The 19,314-nt window shown below is 40.1% G+C and overlaps 2 protein-coding genes across 27 annotated transcripts in view; one reads left to right on the plus strand and one right to left on the minus strand.

The window, feature by feature from the left end:
* Window positions 1-953, minus strand: part of LOC109682200 (sp110 nuclear body protein-like) — a 28,846-nt gene extending 27,893 nt beyond the window's left edge. For 5 of the 15 annotated variants that reach the window (XM_074071970.1, XM_074071967.1, XM_074071966.1 and 2 more), the window contains exon 1: window positions 805-952. The gene's annotated coding sequence lies outside the window, so the exon portion shown is untranslated. Of the gene's footprint in view, window positions 1-559; window positions 736-804 lie in introns of those variants that run through there. The other 10 variants (XM_074071969.1, XM_074071965.1, XM_074071958.1 and 7 more) reach the window with 6 other exon arrangements.
* A 9-nt stretch (window positions 954-962) lies between these two features.
* Sp140 (SP140 nuclear body protein) overlaps window positions 963-19,314 on the plus strand; it is an 86,019-nt gene continuing 67,667 nt past the window's right edge. For 4 of the 12 annotated variants that reach the window (XM_074071945.1, XM_074071946.1, XM_074071950.1 and 1 more), the window contains exons 1-4: window positions 965-1,150; window positions 15,098-15,260; window positions 16,187-16,355; window positions 18,997-19,080. In XM_074071945.1, the coding sequence (XP_073928046.1) occupies window positions 1,119-1,150; window positions 15,098-15,260; window positions 16,187-16,355; window positions 18,997-19,080 (448 nt within the window). In that variant the 5' untranslated portion in view covers window positions 965-1,118. Of the gene's footprint in view, window positions 1,151-15,097; window positions 15,261-16,186; window positions 16,356-18,996; window positions 19,081-19,314 lie in introns of all 12 variants that reach the window. The other 8 variants (XM_074071947.1, XM_074071954.1, XM_074071948.1 and 5 more) reach the window with 5 other exon arrangements.

The following is a 19,314-nucleotide window of genomic DNA, read 5'->3' on the forward strand; positions in this document are numbered from 1 at the left end:
TGCAAACTTAGGTGTGCAAACCCCCCAGCACATGTGTAATAGGTCAGAAGTAGGATTTGGTGGCACATGGTCCAGAAAAATACCACCTTGCTTCTGCTTCCCTGTCTTCACCTGCCCTGGCCGGCTGTGTATCAGCCTTGCTCTCCACACTGGTTCCCATTCATCCCGTCTCTGATCCATTGTCCCACTTGGATTTATTTACTTATTTTATTTGCCTTTTGCTCCTATTTCTTTATCTTTCAACTTTATATTGATTTAGCTATTCTCCTAAGTTGTTTCAAATCCTTTACAAAATAAGTTCAGGTATAAACGTAACGCACCCATCTCCTGAATTGCATTGTCTTTGAAGGTCTAGATAATCTCTGTTCATCCAGAAGCCTGTTGCTCTTTAAGATTTCAGTGAGGTAGCTGAAATCAGGGCTTTTTTTTTTTGGGATCACTTTGGCTGCAGTTGTAAAGTGCCCACATATGCAAGAAAACAGAATTGCACTTCAGCCTTCTCTGCCCCAATTCTCTGTACTTGCCTGTAGTTGGAGGAGTGGGAAGAGGTCTGTCTTACCTTTGGCTCTTTCCAGAAATGCTAAGAACTTTATGATGCCACACATTTTGGCTCCTTCGAGGCCAGTTTCTGAGTACTAGGTCTAACTCCTCCAGTCCTAGTTCACTAAGGTATCTGGATGGCCACACACCTGAGAGAAGTTTCCAAATGCCAGCTCTTCCTCGTCCTTCCCCCCAGCTGCCTTTGAAAGTTCAAAGGGCAAATATGGAGTTTACTTCCTCCCCATAAAAGCCGTGCCGCCTCACCTCAAAACAATTTTGATGCATGTTAGTTGAACAGGCTTTTCTGTCCTCTTCCCTTGGCATGAACAAGTGATCCACTGTTTTCTCTGGTCCCATTCCTCCTCTGAGGGACAGTCTGGGAGGAGGGAGAACAGTGTGTTGGTGCAGCCACGTCACAGATTGTGGCAGTTTCACTTTCTTTTTGAGGAAAGCCCTGACGGTTAGAGGGTTCACTCAATTGGCAGAGCTCTGAGCTCTGGGAAGGCAGAGAGGCAGTGAGAATCTAGTAGGCTGTGATCCTAAGCCAAGTTCACCCACTGTGGGGTCCACGGTAGAGGATGGCAGGTGGGGGCAGTGATATCAGCATCAGGTAAGTGGTTATCTCCTTTTCTTGTCCTTGGTCTTTGGTAAGGTCAATGTTTACATCTGTTACTTACGTCTATCCAACCTCATTCCATAGGTATTTGAGAGAACAACATGACAAAAAATAAGAAATGAGGAAAACTTGATTTTTTACTTCACTAGGTTTAGCTGTGGGGGGAAACTTAAGGCCAACCCGGATCACCTCACTTTATTTCCTCACAACTGTCGCACAGCTGAGTTGGTGCTGTTTGAACTTCATGGCCCCTTGAGGGTTTGCTGCAGGACTGGGTGATTTCTCTGAACCCTCTCATCTCCCCCAGACCTCCCTTATCTCCACTCCAAGGCAACTCTATCCCCAAAAAATCTTTATAGAAAAATTAAAATCCAAATCAGATGCCTGTCTGCTGTCACCCATTTTCTAGTCTGTGTAGTTGAGGTCAGTTCTTCTCTGAGCCCATCTGAGCCCTTGAATCAATTCAGGATCTCTGATACTTGACTAGGGCAGTGAAAGTGGATGAGACCCAACAAGTGCAAGTAGGTGGGAGTGGGTGTTGCTCTTTATTTTTCTCAAGTTCTGTGATGTGTTACATAACTTTTTAGAAAGGATGAGAATTATCTTTTAAAAATATAAGACAAGATGTAAAAGTGTATGGAGACTCCTCTAACTGGGACCACGCCAAGGTTACCTCTGGTGCTGCCATAGGCCCAAGGCGACATCATTTCTACCTGTGATGCCGTCTGGGCCTGGTGCTTGCTCTTCTGGAGGGCTTTCAGTTACTAATTCAATCTCTTTAATGGGTGGAGGCCCGTTTAGGTGATCTGTCTCTCCTTGTGTGATTTTTGGTTGCTTGTGTTTAAGAAACTCATCTGTGGAGGGGATGAAACAAACTGGGGTATATTGTACGCATATATGGAAATGTCACAAAGAAACTCCCTGTACTATCATACGCTAATAAAAATGTCAAAAAAGAAACTCATCCATTTCCTCTGTATCGAGCCTATAGGTAAAGGGCTGTCCACGGCACTCCTTATCCTTCGGTGACTGTGGCATTCGTAGTGATGAACTTTCTTCCATTTCTTCTTTTTTTCTTTTTTACTAGCATATTATTGTTGTGTTTGGGGTACATTGTGACATTTACAAAAGTGTTTACAATATATCTTAGTTAGATTCACCTCCTCCACCACTCTCCTTTTTCCCTTCCCTTATTCTTAGAATAGTTTCAACAGGTCTTTGTTTCATTTTCATACACGAGTATATAAATACCACAATTTCTTAATGTATCCATCAGTTGTGGGGCATTTTGTCTATATAACTTGACTATTGTGAATAATGCTGCAATAAACATAGGTGTGCAGGTGTCTTCATTGTAACCTGACTTACATTCTTTTGGGTATATCCTAGGAGGAGTATTGCTGGATCATATGGCAGTTCTAGTTTTAGTTTTTGAGTACCTTCCATACTATTTTCCATAGTGATTATGCTAATTAACATCCCCACTAACAGTGTATGATGGGTCCATTTTCCCCACATCCTTGCCCACATTTGTTGTTGGTGGTGTGCCTGATAGTAGCCATTCTAAGAGGAGTGAGATGGAAACTTAACATGGTTGATTTGAGTTTCCTGTGTGGCCAGGGTTGTTGAGCATTTCTTCATGTGTTTTTTGGCCATTAGGACTTGTCCTTTGAAAAAGCTCTGTTCAATTCATTTGCCAGTTTCTTCATTGGGTCATTGCTTTTTTTGGGAGTTTAGTTTTTTGAGCTCCTTGTATATTCTGGTTACTAATCTCTTGTCAGATATATAACTGACAAAGATTTTCTCCCATTCTGTGGGTGGCCTCTTCAATCTGTTGACCATTTCTTTTGTTGTGCAGAAGATTTTTGGTTTCATGTAGCCCCATCTGTCAATCCTTTCTCTTAGTTGCTGAGCTATTGGGACACCATTTAGAAAGTTATTGCCAGTGTATTCCTTACTCTTTCCCACACTAGTTTCAAAGTTTCAGGTCTTATATTAAGGTCCTTAATTCACTTTGAGTTGATACTAGTACAGGGTGAAAGACATGGATCTAGTTTCAGTTTTCTGCTTGTAGGTATCTAATTTTTCCAGCAACATTTATTGAAGAGGCTGTCTTTTCTCCATCGTATGTTTGGGGTGACTTTGTCAAAAATCAGGTGGGCATAACTGTGTGGATTCATATCTGGGTCATCTTTTCTGTTCTATTGGTCTTCATGTATGTTTTGTGCGAGTATCATGCTGTTTTTATTGCTATGTAGCATAGTTTTAAACTATGTAGCATAATTTGAAGTCAGGTATTGTGACACCTCCAGCGTTGCTCTTTTTACTCAGTATTACCTTGACTATTTGTGGTCTTTTGTGCTTCCATATGAACTTCAGGGTTTTTTCAATCTCTGTAATGAATTTCATTGGAATTTTGATGGTAAATGCTTTGGACATCTAGATTGCTTTTGGTAATACAGCCATTTTCACAATATTGATTCTGCTAATACATGAGCATGGGAGATCATTCCATCTTCTTAAGTCTTTGATTTCTTTCTTCAGTGGTTTATAGTTTTCATTGTAGAGGTCTCTGACTTCCTTTGTTAAGTTATTCCTAGGTATTTTATTTTTTTTAAGGCTATTGTAAATGGGATTGCTTTCCTATATTTCTCAATCTGTTCATTGTTGGTATATAGAAAAACTACTGATTTCTGTAAGTTGATTATGTATCTGCTACCTTACTAAAAGTGTTTATGATATCTAGGAGTTTTTTGGGTTTTTTAGGTATAAGATCATATCATCTGCAAATAAGATTAGTCTGATTTCTTTGTTTCCTATTTGAATTCTTTTATTTCTTCTTCCTGTCTTATTGCTCCAATTAGGAATTCCAAGACTATGTTGAATAAGAATGAAGAGAGTGGACACCCTTGTCTTGTTCCTGACTTTAGAGGAAATGGTTTTAGTTTTTCCCCACTTAATATGATATTGGCTATAGTCTTGTTACGGTCAACTCCTTCTATTCCTACTTTCATCAGAGCTTTTATCATGAAAGGATTTTGAATTTTAATGAAGACTTTTTCTGTACTGGTCATAGAGCAACATGTTATTCAGTCTCCCAGTGTAGTATTTCCTGCTGTTTCTTTTGTTGTTGAGTTCTAGTTTTATTCCATTGTGGTCAGACAGTATGCAGGAGGTTATTTCAATTTTCTTATATTTATTAAGACTTGTTTTGTGTCCTAAAATATCTATTTTGGAGAAAGTTCCATGGGCTTCTGTAAAGAATGTGTATTGTGCTGTTGCTGGATGAAATACTCTGTAGGTGTCTGTCAGGTCCATTTGATCTATGGTGTCATTGAATTCTAAAGTTCTTTGTTGATCTTTTTGTATGGATGAGTTATCTATTGGTGATAGTGGAGTATTGAAGTATCCCACCATTACTGTTTTGGGGTCTGTGTGTGTTTTTAAGTTCAGCAAAGTATGTATAATGAAATTGGATGCACCAACATTGGGCACATATAGGTTAACAATTGTTATTTCTTCTTGATGTGTTGCTCCTTTTATTAGTATAAAGTGACCTCCTTTGTCTCTTCCGACTAATTTGGTTTGAAGTCTACTTTATCTGATGTAAGCATAGCGACCTTTGCCTGTTTTGGGGGCTATTAAGTTGTTAAGTCTTTTTCTACCCTTTTACCCTAAGCCAATGTTTGTTTCTTTCTGTAAAGTGGATTTCTTGTAAACAACTAATTTTCAGGTCTTCCTTTTTTAATCTAGCTTGCCAATCAATGTCTTTTGATTGGGGAGTTGAGTCCATTAACATTTAGTGTTAATATTGAGAGTTATGTGGTGATTCCTGCCATTTAGTTGTTTTCGGTGTGTAAGGGTTTGTGTGTGTATAGTTGAGTCTATCCTACTCTATAATTATTTATCTGCTTTTGAGATTTAATAATTCTTTTCTTTTCATGGCTATGTTTATTTTCATCCTCTGTGTTTAGGATTCCCTTGAGTATCTTCTGGAGTGCCAGTTTAGTGGCCCTGTATTGTTTTAGTTTCTGTTTATCATGGAAGGTTTTATTTCTCCTTCAGTTATGAATGATAGTGTTGCTAGGTTTGAAATTGTTTTTCAATACTTGAAATACCTCACTCCATGGCCTTCTTGCTTTTAAGGTTTCTGTTGAAAAATCTGCTGTTATTTTTATGGGCTTGCCTTTATATGTTCTTTGATTTTTTTCTCTCTTGGAATCTTCAATATTCTTTCCTTCAATATTCTTTCTCTGTGCTAATTGTTTTAACTATAATATGCTGTGGAGAGGTTCTATCTTGGTCATGTCTGTTTGGTGTCCTAGAGGCCTCTTGTACATAGATGGGTGTCTCTTTCTCAAGATTTGGGAAGTTTTCTGCTATTATTTTGTAGAAAATATTTTATGCTATTATGTCTCCTTTGGCTTGCACCTCTTCTCCTTCAATGCCCAGATTTGTAGGTTTTGTCTTTTGATTGAGTCACAGTGTTCTTGCATATTCCTTTCACAACTCTTCAGTCTTTTCTCTATGTATTCATCTGGTTTGTCTTTAATATCTATTTTGTCTTCAAACCCTGAAATTCTATCTTCCATTTGCTCCAGTCTGCTGGAGTGGCTTTCAATTGTATTTTTTTATTTGATTTAAGGAAATTGTGCTCCCAAGGTTTCTGCTTGATTCTGTTTTTTTTTGAGACTTCTTTATCTTTTTTAAGTTCCTCTTTCACATCTTGCATTGCCTTCTTTATTTCATTTATTTCTTTTTATGATTTCCTTGGTTTTGTTCTGATGTTTAAATCCTCTGAGTTCATTTAGGTTTTTTTCTGTATTTTCTCAAATTTTTAAAAATCTGTTTTCTCTTAGGATTCATTGAATTTTTTTTATGTCCTCTTTAAGCTCCTTAAGCTGAGGATTCAGTCCCTTCACTGTCCACCAGATCCTCTACTTGTGAATGTTAACATTTTCAGAAGTCATATTCTCCTGTGTTCTTCTACCCCCCATGCTCTATTTTAAGATTTGCTCATGTGTTGTTGATGAGTTTGTTGAGTGTTTTAATCACCTCTTTTCTTTCCTTCGATTTAATTTCTATGGTATGGCTAGCTTGGTTTTTAGCTAGGTTGCTGTATCATTTCTGTTCACTGATCTGGAGGTATAATTTAGCAATAATAAATTCACAGATTCAGTGCCAGCCCAGTTATTTATGTGGTATATAAAACCCTTGACAGTATTATCTATAAATGGCAGAAAGGGGTATTGGGGAAATAAAAGTTGTTTGCATAGAGATTAAAACTTAAGTAATAAAAAATTATGGGCATAGAAGGGGTGATGAAAAGGAGAGGGATGGGGAGAGGGAGAGAAGAGGTATGAGATGTGGGAGCTACAGGGTAACAAGGCCAGCCCTAACATGTGTAAAGGTGTAGTTCAGTTATTATGGAGGAGGATGCTATTGTCAGGAATTGCAGAGGAATAGAAAAGATGAGAATAATGCATAAAGTTGGTAAAATAGACTATTGTACGAGTACTGTGCAGAGGATATAGGGACAGTGGGGAGAAAGGAAGGGAGAGAAGGAGAGGAAAATGAGAAGAGGGAAGGAAGAAAAAAGAAAAAGAAGGGAGAGAGAAAAAAATGGAACAAAAGAGGGCTAGGCAAATTAAAATTTCAACAGAATGGAAAAAAGAGAAAGGTAAAAAAATTACATAATACATATCTATATAAATATATAGATAGATATAAAGATATATATATATTTATTGTCCAAATTTATTTTTTTAACTGTTGTAGCTTTAAATTTTTTTAAAATTATAGTTGCATTTGGGGTACAATGTGGCATTTAGAAAATTTTGTCCAAATTTCTTCTTTGTGAATAGTAGTGGGTTTCCTCTGAGTTCAATGAGTACACTGGGTATTCCCCTTCAATTTCTAATCCTCAAGTTTTAGATTGCTGCTCTCATTCTTAGTGCTGTCCTTTTAGATAGGGGGTTTCTCTGGGTCCCTGCCTCTCCTTAGATAGATATGCTGGACTGGGTGGCAATTGGTGGTGCTCCTCTCTACTGGACAAGTTTGGAGGGTATCCACTCAGAACGTTGAAGCAGAGGTTTCTCTTGGAGAGGTAGTAAGGTCCAGATTGCTTGGGTAGGTGGGTTCTCTGAAGTGGTCCCAGGAGGAGCTGATGTATGAGCAGTGGTCAATCCCTCCTGCCCACTGGCAAGCCTGGGAGCTGTAATTTGAACTGCTTGGGAAAGCAGGAAATTTCAGCTTGCTACTAGCTTCTCTGAGGTGTTCACTGTTATTTTCCCTAGGTGGCTTTGCTGAGCCATCCCTCCCCCCACCCCCAGGTTCCATCAGCCCCAGCACTTTGTATAGTCACCCCTCCCCATCAGACAGGGTGGAAAATTTCTCTCCATTTATTAGGTTAACAGATTTGTCCAGGAGGGGAGCAATCAATTCCTGCAAGCTGTGCTGGACTATGAGGTTTCCTCCGGGATGAAGATGCTGCATGCTCACCTGATTGGGTTGTGGGCCACTCAAGGTTGTATCAGAGGTCAGTGGGCTAAGGTAGCAGGTGGCAGTCAGAGGTTCTGTGTCTGTGGTTCTTGGTCCTTTTCTGCAGGGTCCAGGACAAGCTGGGTGCTTTCAGGTCTCAGTCTGCAGTCTTCTGTGTTGATTTTTTGCTCTTCTGAGAGATGGAGGAAAAAAGAAAAAATGATGGGGAAAAAAAAAAACCAGAAAAAGAAACCACAACCCACTCTCCCAGCAGCACAGCAGTGTGGCAGCTGCAGCACTTAGACATCTGGGGCTGTTTTGCGCTTTTATAAAAAACTAATTTAAATGTTGGTCATTGTACATTTGGTCTGCCTATATATTGGTGATTCCTTCCTTGACAGAGTAGCCACATTCCCCTATCCTTGCTGTCATGAACCTGAAGTTTTCTTTCAGGCTTGTGAGAGTTCAGTGTTCTGGAGTCCATCAGCAACCCACCATCTTGGTAACTCCCCTTCTTTCATATCTGGTGTTAGTGATTTGTGCCTTCTCTTTCTGTGTTTTCTTTGTTAGCCTGGATAGAGGTTTGGTAATTTATTGACCTTTTTAAAAAAGTCAACGTTTGCTTTCATTGAATTCCTCTAATGTTTTCCTATTTTCATTTCATTAATTGCTACTTTAATTTTTTCTTTTTTTTTTTGGTGGTGCTGCCATTTAGAACTCAGGGCCTTGTGTTTGCTAGGTCTGTACTCTACCACTTGAAGCACAGCCAACTCTTTTTGCTTTAGTTATTTTTTAGTAGGATCTTGTGTTTATGCCTGGGTGAGCCTGGACCACAATCCTCCTATTTATGCTTCCCATACAGTTGGGATGACAGGTGCATGTCACCATTCCCAGTTATTGGTTGAGATGGAGCTTGCTAACTTTTGGCCTGACCTGGCCTCAAACCACCATCTCTGCCTGCAGAGTAGCTGGGATTAGCTGTAAGCCATTGCACCTGGTTCTACTTTAATTTTTATTACTTCTTTTCTTCTGTTTGGATTGGGCCTGAATTGATCCTTTTTTCCCTGATTTCCTCAGATAGAAGCACAGATTATTGAGTTAGAGCTTTTCTCTTTTTAAAATATATGTTTAATGGTATACATTTCCCCGTAAGCACTACCTTTCCTGCATCTCGTAGATTTTAAGAAGTTGTGCTTTCATTTTCATTTACTTCAAAATATTTTAAATTTCCTTTGAGACTTATTTGGTCCTAGAACTGGCTTTTTAATTTCTAAACGTTTTGAGATTTTCCAACTATCTTTCTGTTACTTGATCTCTAGTTTAATTCCATTGTGATATGACAGCACACTTTTTTTTTTTTTTTTGGTACTAGGGTTTGAACTCAGGGCCTCACACTTGCTGGGCAGGCACTCTATCACTTGAGCCACTCCACTGTTTTTGCGTGGGTATTTTTGAGATAGGATCTCATGATCTATTTGCCTGGGCTGGCTTTGAACCCTGATCCCCCTGATCTCTACATCCTGAGTAGCTAGGATTACAGGTGTGAGCCACCAGGACCTGGCTGTGAGAGCACATTTTAATGATTCCTTGTTAAGGTGTGTTTTATAGTTCAAAAAAGTGGTATACCTTAGTAAATACTCCATGTGAACCTGAGGAGAATGTGTATTTTTTGTTGCTGAAAGGAGTATTATATAAATGCCAGTTAGATGAAGTCGATTTCAATTGCAGTTCCGGGCAACTATACCCTCACTGATTTTCTGCCTGTTGGGTCTATCAACTCCTAAAGAGCAATGTTGAAGTCTCTAACACTGCTAGTGGATTTGTCTATTTCTCATTGTAGTCCTACCATTGTTTTCCTCTTTTTGCTTGTGCTGGAACCAAAACCATATAACAACTTACTTAGGCCTTATATAACAACTTAACATGTGCCTTGCATATGTTAGTAAGTGCTATGCTATTACCTCTATATACCCTAGCCCTTCCTCAGATATTTTAACACTGCAGTTTGTCAGTTACATGCACTTTAAAGACTGTGTGTCTTCTTAGAGAACTGGCTCCTTTTATAATATATAATGCTCCTTTGATCCCTGACAATTTTTCTTGTTCTGGAACTGTTTTCTTTTCTGGAGTCTGTCTAAAATTGTTATAGCCATGATAGCTTTTCTTTAGCTAATGTGGCATGGTATATTTTTCTCCATCCCTTTATGTCTAACCTGTCTATATTTTTATATCTAAAGTGACTTTCTTGGATTGGAGGTGTGGCTCAAGTGGTAGAGCACCTGCTTTGCAAGTATGGAACCCTGAGTTCAAACCCCAGTCCCACCAAAAAAATAAAAATAAAAAAAAGTATAACATAAAATAACTTTCTTATATACATTTGGGTTTTTAAAAAATATGTTATGTCTTTTAATTGGTATGTTTAGACCATTCATGAAACTGATTATTAATATAGTTAGATTAATACCTATCATGTTTGTATGTTTTCATTGTACTTACTGTTTCTAATTTTCTTCCTTTCTTTTTGTACCTTTTCTGATTTATCTCTCTTTTCTTCCTTCCTTCCTTCCTTCCTTCCCTTCTTTCCTTTTCTCTTCTCTTTTTTCTTTTCTTTCTGTTCAGTGGATCAAATCCAGGGCCTTGCACATGATAGAAAAGTGCTGTACCACTGAACTACATCACACGTTCCTTTTTTGGTTTTAATGAAGTGTCTTATAATTCTACTTTCTCTCCTTTTTCTTTTTTCCTTTTTGTTTTTCTTGAGACAGGGTCCTACTATATAGTCCAGTACTCACTCATCACAGGTGTATTTATACCTCTAGATAAGCTGGGGAATCCAGTTTAAACTTTCCTGAGACAACTGGTTATGCTACCTGGTAACTTTCAATCATTTTGTTAAGTTCCTGTTTTGATGTTATCACCCAAGCATGAAGATAATGGGCAGGTTAACAATCAAAGGGTTTTGTGATATGGATGTAACCTTTCCCTTTTTTTCTTTTTGGTGGGACTGGGGTTTTGTGCTTGCAAAACAAGTGCTCTACTGCTTGAGTCATACCTCCAGTCCATTTTGCAGTGGTTATTTTGGAGATGGACTCTTGAACCATTTGTGGGGTTGGCCTCAACCTGAAATTCTCCTGATCTCAGCCTCCCAAGTAACTAGGATTATAGGTATGAGCCACTGGCACCTGGCTTACATGGGTATAACCTTTGTGCACATTCCTTTCTGACCAAAGACATAATTCACCAGGTACATCTCTATTTGGACAGTGTAACTCACTTAACACCTAATAGAAGGAAGTATAATGGAAAGAATGCATGCATATACCTATCAAAAAAGACTAGTTTCACTTGTTGCTCTAGTGATTTATTTTAGCCTTAGTTCCTGATTCTGGCTTATTTTCTAGTGTTTTCTATTTTCCCTGTCACCTTGTCCTATCTATCTTGCCTCATTCTATCCCTGAAAGACTTTGGTCTCATCTTCTTAGGGGATTGTTGAGGGTCAAAAGTCTGTCTTCTTATTGTTGCTCTCTGCTGAGAATGGGTATTGACCCTGCCTAGTGAGGAATCAAAAGTCTTTATCTTAGTCAGTAGGTAACACAGGAAATTCAGTTGGCAGCTGCCAGGATCAAGACCAAAAGACATCAATAGTACCTGGTGATTCTTTAAAAAGCGTCACAAGGGAAAATCAGTGATAATCATAATTTGGTGGTACTGGGAACTTGGGGACTTGTGTTTGCTAGGCAGGTGCTCTACCACTTGAGCAGCATCCCATCCCTTTTTTGCATTAGTTGTTTTTCAGATAGGGTTTTGCATTTTGTCCTGGTTGGCTTCAGACTACAGTCCTCCCACCTACAGCCGCTTGCATAGTTGGGACCACAGGTGCATGCCACCACACCCAACTTATTGATTGAGATGGGGGGTTTCCTTGTTTACTTTTTTTTCATTCATGGTGGCCTGAAACCATAATCCTCCTGATCTCTACCTCCCAAGTAGTTGGAATTATAGGAACAAGTCACAATGCCTGGCCTCAGAAGTGATACAAGTAGTGTTCTCTATGTATTGATAAGGCTACCAAAATTTTTAAGAAAAATAATTAAAGACATTAAAAGAATGTAAAGTTTATGGATTTCTATGCATTAAAAACAGTTGACATCCACAAAAACATCACAGTAGACTGGTAGCTATTATAAAGATGGAAACCATAACAAGTAGCTCATAGCAATTGAACTGATCCTCTCCCAGAATCCTAGGTCTTCAAACCCGTTATAGCTGCCTTTTTATTTTTCTTCATCAGCCTTTATTTGGTCAATTGATCTCAGTTATATTTTTGAAAGCTCTTTCATCTGAGTACAGACAGATTTTTTACCAATGGCTGCATATTCCACCCTGGCACACAGTAGGAAATCCAGTGTGTTCTGGTTTGCAGTGGAGAAACCTCAGACTTTTGAGACTTTTTTTTTTTTTTACAGGTGCAATTATAAAACTTTGGCTGCCTGGATTTGTTAGTCATTGAAGTATTCTTATTTTCTGTAACTAGACAGATGATTTTCCCTTCTCCTCCTGGTTCAAAAGAAGGGATCCGTCCTAGCCTTTCAACTATGCCAGCCTCAATGTTTGTGAGAGAATGAGAGCGATGAACAGCAAATGGTATCTTAGTATTATTCTGAAAATGGTTTTGACCTTGATAACACTTGAAAATGTCTTGTACAATCCCCAGGAGTCCCAAGACCACACTTTGAGAATCAATATCCTAAAAAAACTTACATGCTTAGACATTAGTAGTTTAACTGCTTTTAGTAATCCTTCCACTTCTTTTACAACAGTTTGGTGGCATTGACTTCTTGATTCTGTTATTGCAGTACATATCAAATAATTTGTCACTAAGAATGGAGCAGATGACAGGAGCAATCAACTCTCTAATGTCAGTAGGTCACTGGTTCTCTGCTCCAGAAAATCTTCCCCTGGACTGTCATTGACTAATGAGCCATGGCCATCTGAAATGGCAGCCACTGTGGCAGAGGACCACAGAACATGCTTAACAAGTGCTGACCCTGAACTCTCTGGCCAGAGAGACACCATCACTGCAAGGAGGTGATGAGTTCAATCTTACCTTTGCCTAGAAGGAAAGCACATTGAAAAATGGATGAGCTGGGAGTGGTGGTGCACACCCGTAATCCTAGCACTTGCAAGGCTGAGGTAGGAGGATCTTAAATTCAAAGCCAACCTGGTCTACACAGAAGGGCTATATCTCAAAAAGAAAAACAAATCAAGAAAGAAAAGAAAATTGGGTGGGCAATACAAAGAGGGCATAGCTAGAATGGTTTTGCAGCCCTGGCACCACCAAATATCGATCTTGGCTCCATACATAAATAGCTGTACAGGGTGTATATTTTTTGGCCATTTCCTTTTACCTCCAGATTTATAGATTTGCATGGCAATTTTATACCTTTAAGGTTTCAAATTTACTTTTTATTTTTTCCTGTTAGGTTTTATTTTTTTAAAATTCCTTTGTTCTGGGAAATTCTCTCCTTTTTATTTGCAACCATTCTCACAAACTTAAAAAAATATCAGCTGTCATTTTAAATTTCCAGGTCTCTTTTTTTATTGTTGTTTTGTTTTTTTTCTTTTGTTTGTTTGTTGTTCTGGGTCTTATTTTCTGATTGTCTCTTTCCCACATGGTATCTTGGACACGATATTTTCTTGTATCTGTAGGACAGTATTTATTTACTTACTTACTTAGAAACTCTCCTCTGTTCCATGCCATGTAACATCTCTATTTCTCTGGGGCAGGTTTGCTCCATCTTTTTTCTTCTTCCTGGTGTTGTAGGTTTCTACAGATGCCTGTAGCCTACTGTTCTTCGTACTTCAGGGTGAGGTGCTGAAAAGCTAATTTAAGATGACATTCAGTGAGATAGGCTTGCAAACTCGTGGGCTTTGCTGGGGGAATCCCAAGTGCCTGAGGCAAAGGTCTCTTTTTCTGAGTCATTTACATTTTCTTAAGATGAAACTGCCATTCTGCTGTCTGGGCATAAGTGTCCTGTTGGAGAACAGTGAGTTTTGCATTTTGCCTTTCAAATAACCCAGCTTTTACACCACTGTCTCCTTTCCACATCCCAGCCCCTCTCCAGGGCTCTGAGGACACTCTGGACCCTTTTCTGACCAGAGGAGAGTATTCTATACCTGCCTGGCAGTTAGAGCTTCTCTGACCACTTTTTTTCTTCAGAGTTTCATTTAATTTCTCATCTAATTTCCTGCCTTTGTCATTGTGACTTTAATTCTTTTACTATCATTTTAGGGGCTACTATCATAAAACAGGAGAAAACCAGTTATCTTTAATCAATCATCTTTAACCATAATTCTTATTCTTTTTGAAGGAATTCAATGGAGAAATGGTATTTTATTGTATCCTGATGTATGTTTGGGGAGTAGGAAGTCTCAATGACCCTTTATGGTGGGATAAAAAAAAATTCTACAAGCCTATACAGAGAAGTAGCTGGGCACAATGGCTCACACCTATAATCACAGCTACTTGGGATGCAGAGATCTAGAGGCCCATGAGTAGAGGCCAGTCCAGGCAAGGAAGTTAGAGAGATCCCATCTTAACCAACATCTGGGCGTGGTGACATGTGCCTGTCATTACAGCTACACAGAAGGTGTTAGTAGGAGGATTGAGGTCCAGGCAAGCCAGGGCAAAAACTAGAGACCCTATCCCCAAAACAGCTAAAGCAAGAAAGACTGGGGGTGTGGTTCAAGTGGTAGAGCTCCTGCCTAGCCAGTGTGAGGCCTTGAGTTCAACCCCCATTCCACCAAAAAAAATGTATATATATATATATATATATATATATATATATATATATATATACACACACATATATATACAGTCTGTAACTTTCTTTTCACCGTCTGTATTAGTCACAGTCCTCCAGAGAAGCAGAACAAATTCAGGGCTCACACAGTGATGTAGGCTGGCAGAGTGGAACCCAAGGCTGCAGACCCAAGAGAGCCCGTGCTCCAGTCTGAAGGCGGAATGCTGGGAATTCTCTCTTACTTGGGGAGGCTGACTTTTTTTTTTCTATTTGGGTCTTTGGCCGATTGAATGAGTTTAACTCACATTGTGGAAGGCAATCTGCCTTATTCCAAATTCACTGATTTAAATGTTAATCTTATCCAAAACACTCTCCAAATTAACACCTAAAATTAAACATCACAGTAGGATACCAATGCTTATAAAACTTTTAACTTTTGCTTTTTTATAAACAGGGTCTTGCTGTGTAGTCCAGATTCCTGGTCTCTTTCTTGCACCTTTTTACCCCTAAATAGAGAATCCTATGTATTCTTGTCAAGAACACCTGTTTTATACATGTTGGCTCTGCATTGACCGTCCTTCATGTCTGTAGTTATCTGGACACGAGGAACCTCTTGGCAAGTCAGCATCTATTTCAACATTGTGTCTTTGCTTCTTAGGGTGGCTACAGTGGACCAGAACTTAGGGGAGCCGGTTTCCCATGAGCTCATTTTCAGGCACTTCAAACAAAATAAAGTGGAGATTGCATGTGCCATAAAAATGCCATTTCCTTTCCTGATGAGCCTCCGAGACCACGCCTTTATCTCTGAGCAGAAGTATGAAGTAAGTGGAGCGAATTCCTTCATAGCAGGAGACCAGCCTGTATTATGCCAAACCTCAGGGTGTGGTCGACAGGCTGGAGGGCCTCCTTTGAGTGGAGACCTCACCTCCTTGAGAAGTTCAGAGGTGACAAGAGAAGCAGTCATCACAGAAACCATTTTTTTTCTGCAGTAACTGTTGGTGGAGGCACATGAGCATGGAGCAGGGCTGGATGGGAGCAGAAGGGCTCAAAGGTGCAGAGCATCTTAGGTTCATCTTACAGCATCCCAACGTAAACTAAAATGAGAGGAGACAAGGCCAAGCATTGCTTTGTTACAAAACCCACTTATTTGAAACACTTGAGCCTGAGAGTTTTGAAATTCACAGGGTGGTTGTGCCATGTAAGGGTAAATTTGGAAGCAGATGCTTGCTACCCTTTCTCCAAATGTTTTTTTTGTTGTTGCTGTTTAGACATTTCTGGAGGCCAAGGATGTAGTACAGGTTAGCAGTGGGTTCCTCTGGGGATATTGAGGACAAGCCTTCTCTGTCTTTATGAATCTTCTTTGCCCTTTGTCCAGGATCACAGAAGTAGGGAGTGGCTTCTTGGAGCCCTTTAGACCAAGCCTATCCTGGAAGGAGGGCAGTGCTTACCTGAATAGCTTCTCATGGTCTGTTAGGGCCACTTATTCTGGCCTGGCTTCTAAAGCCATTTAACTTTGGACAATTATTGCTCAAAAATACTTTCTCTTTTCAACTGTATATCAATGTCAGAGAGTGAGGTTCACAAGAATAAGTCTATCTTATGGCAGAGAACATTTAAGAAGTTATCACAATGTATGCAAATTGCTAACATCTCACAAGAGAACAACAGATGGTCTTTGTACTAACCTAGGAATCTTTTGTAACCCATAAATCCATAGTGACACCATTCTCCATTCAATATTTTTAAGTATTTTCAAGAAAGTTGTAGAAACCTGATTCCAGTGGCAAGAGTAATGTATGATGTCCTCAGTGAGCTGGAGAAGAAGTTCGACCTGTCGCTTCTGAAAGTGCTGTTCAGCAGAACCAACCTAATAGCCTACCCTGACTTAAAGGAGATTCTCAGAAGTTTCCCAGGTGGTAACTATGGCTTTCAACCGCTTTTGGGGTTCAAGTCTATTACTTTCATTTGTCATTAATATTTATTAATGATGCCATTATATTTATTTATATATCTTACTGAGGGACCTTGACATGCCAAGCACAGAGGGAATACAGTGTTAAAGAAAACATACAGGGGGTTGGGAGTGTGGCTTAAGTGGTAGAGCACTTGCCTAGCAAGCACCAGGCTGAAAATAGACATGGCTTGTGTCCTCATGGAGTTTATGTGTGCCAGGTAACCCCAGAAATGATTGTTCAGCTGGAACCTGATTTTGATGCTGCAAAACATAGAGTTTATATCTCTATTCTTTGTTTATTTGGTGTTTTTTTGTGGTTCTTGAATTTGAACCCAGGGCCTTGCACTCAGGTGCTCTACCACTTGAATCAGACCCCCAGCCCATGTCTGTACTCTTCTTTGGAGGAAGGTATGAATGGTGCACTTTCTTAGAAAGGAGGAAGTGCCCCTCTGATGCTGACAGACATGTCCAATGATAAAAGACTTTCTTTGTATTAGAAAATCTATTTCAGTGCAGTCCTGTGTCAACTTACCTCTCAAAGGAAGCGTGGAAAAGTCACAGAGAAGCCCAGCATGCGCCCAGACCCCGGATGGGCAGTGTGTGTCAGTTGTGAAGTGCTCTGAGCATGGGCTGTCAGAACCCCAGGCTGCATTGCAGAGGACAGGAGGGAGTTTTAGAAGCTGATATTGAGGACCTGACACCTGGTGCTAAGGAATTTGAAGTTTGTTATCTAGGAAATAGGCAATAAAGGATTTGTAAGCAGAGAAGTCACTATGACTTAACTAGAGTAAGAGCGTAAGAGCTATCTTAGTTCCATACTATGATGTACAGATCAGAGAAAGGAATGAAGGAAATCAAATACCTTGGCACAAATTTGCAGTCAATATCCTATGTGTGGCCATGCTGTCCCTAGATACCAGTGTGAGGGCATGCATTTCCTTCATCGCCCACATCTCAGGGGCTCTGCTCCTCTCTGCTAGTCAGCTTTCCATAGCTCTGACAAAATGCCTGAGATAAACAAATGAACAAGGAAATGTTTATTTGGGTGGCTGAGAAACAGAGAAAGCAAGGGTTTGGGTCCCAACTTAACCTCACAGGTACATTCCCAGTGACCTGACTTCTTTCCACCTCCTCAAGTTTTACCACCACCCAAAAACGCCACAGCCTGGCAACCATACTTCCTCAGGTGGTCTTTGGGGATAGATAAGATCCAAATCATAACACTCCCCATGGACTGCAGGGACCTCCGTCCTGGACCCCAGCACCTGCACCTCTCACAGAAGCACCTGCATCTCTCACAGAAGCACCTGCATCTCTCACAGAAGCACCTGCGCACAGGGTTCTCCATGCGTTCGATGGCCCTCTTGGCCACACGGCTTTCCCCGCACTCTCCTGGACATGAAGTCAGCACACCCTGGGATGCTGACCCATTGGTCCTCTGCACCTTCACCCCCTCTGCTTCCCCCACCTGGGGGGCGGTTGCCCCCAGAGGGTGCACACCATTATCAGAACATCTTGGGAAGTATCTTTCCATGTTTCTTGAGTGTTTTTTCTCTCGTGTCTTGTGGGTCTTGCTTCTCCATCTATGTTTGCTAGATCGCCTTGATATGCAGCTCTGGAGCCTGCAGTGGTTTTGGCAGCTCCTTGGGTCACTGGTACTGATGTGGTTATAGTACTTCCTGTTTGTGCCTTTCAGACAGCAGATTTTCATTTGTTTCTTGGCTCATGCTTGCTAGGCAGTTGCTCTACTGCTTGAGTCACACCTCCAGCCCCTTTTTTCTGATTATTTTTAAGCTAGTGTCACTTTTTCCCTCAGTTCTGGACCATGATCCTTCTATTTTATGCTTCCTCCATAGCTGGGATGACAGGTGCAATCCACCATGCCCAGCTTTTTCTGTTCAGATGGGGTCTCCCAAACTTTCTTTTTTGCCTGGGCTGACCTTGACCTTCAGTTCTTCTGTTCTCTGCCTCTTAAGTAGCTAGGATTACAGGCATGAACCACCGCACTAGGCTTTGCTGCTATATTCCTTTTTAACTAGATTTTCTTCTCTGACTAAATTAAAACAAAGATCCTTTCTATTTCTTTTTATCTACCTCTTCCCCTCTCTCTCTCCTTTATTCCCTCTCTCACCTCTTTTTTCGTTCCTTCCTTTCTTCTTTCTCCATCCTTAAAAGCTATTAAATCTCTCTCTCTCTCTGTCTCTCTCTCTCTCTCTCTCTCTCTCTCTCACACACACCCTTCTCCTTAAGAAATCCCTTTGCTCTTCCTACTCATAGTTATATGTAGTTTCAAAAACATTTTTCACATTTATTTATTTGAAATTGGCTTCACTCTTCTTTGATTGTTTTGAAGAGACATTAGCCACTCAACTTTTTCAGTCTTTTTTTTTTTTTTAATTTTGAGAGATGCTTCTCTATGGTGAACACCTGTAGGATTCCAGGAGCAAAACCAAGGCATAGGCCATATGGGACCTACTGCAGCCCAGGGTGTTCGGGGGTCTGGAAGTTTCCACAGAGGCACTGGAGTCAAGCATGCACCTGGGTGTGTAATTGTGAGATGCAGTCCTGGTCACTGCTTCACATCTCTTCCTTCCTTTTCTCAGTGATTCATGGCAATTTCCATTATTCATTACACAAGGAAGCAGAGACACAATCAACATTCAGCATCCAATCAAACTGTGAACAAGGTAGTTGTGATTTGCTAAAACCTTTTATCTCCTTATGTAGTGATTGTTCAAAAATTTTGACAAATAATGTCATTTTATCTCCACAAACTTATAAATTTTGGGGGGAAAACTGTTGCTTATTCCCATTGTACAAATGAAGTAGAAGCATAGAAGTATATAAGGTCGCTAACCATGCCAGAGTTGTAAAGCAAGAACAGGGAGCAGCCTCTTGATGACTCAGTGTGATGGTGGTTG

The sequence above is a fragment of the Castor canadensis genome, chromosome 4 (assembly GCF_047511655.1).
Source record: "Castor canadensis chromosome 4, mCasCan1.hap1v2, whole genome shotgun sequence".
Lineage (NCBI taxonomy): Eukaryota > Metazoa > Chordata > Mammalia > Rodentia > Castoridae > Castor > Castor canadensis.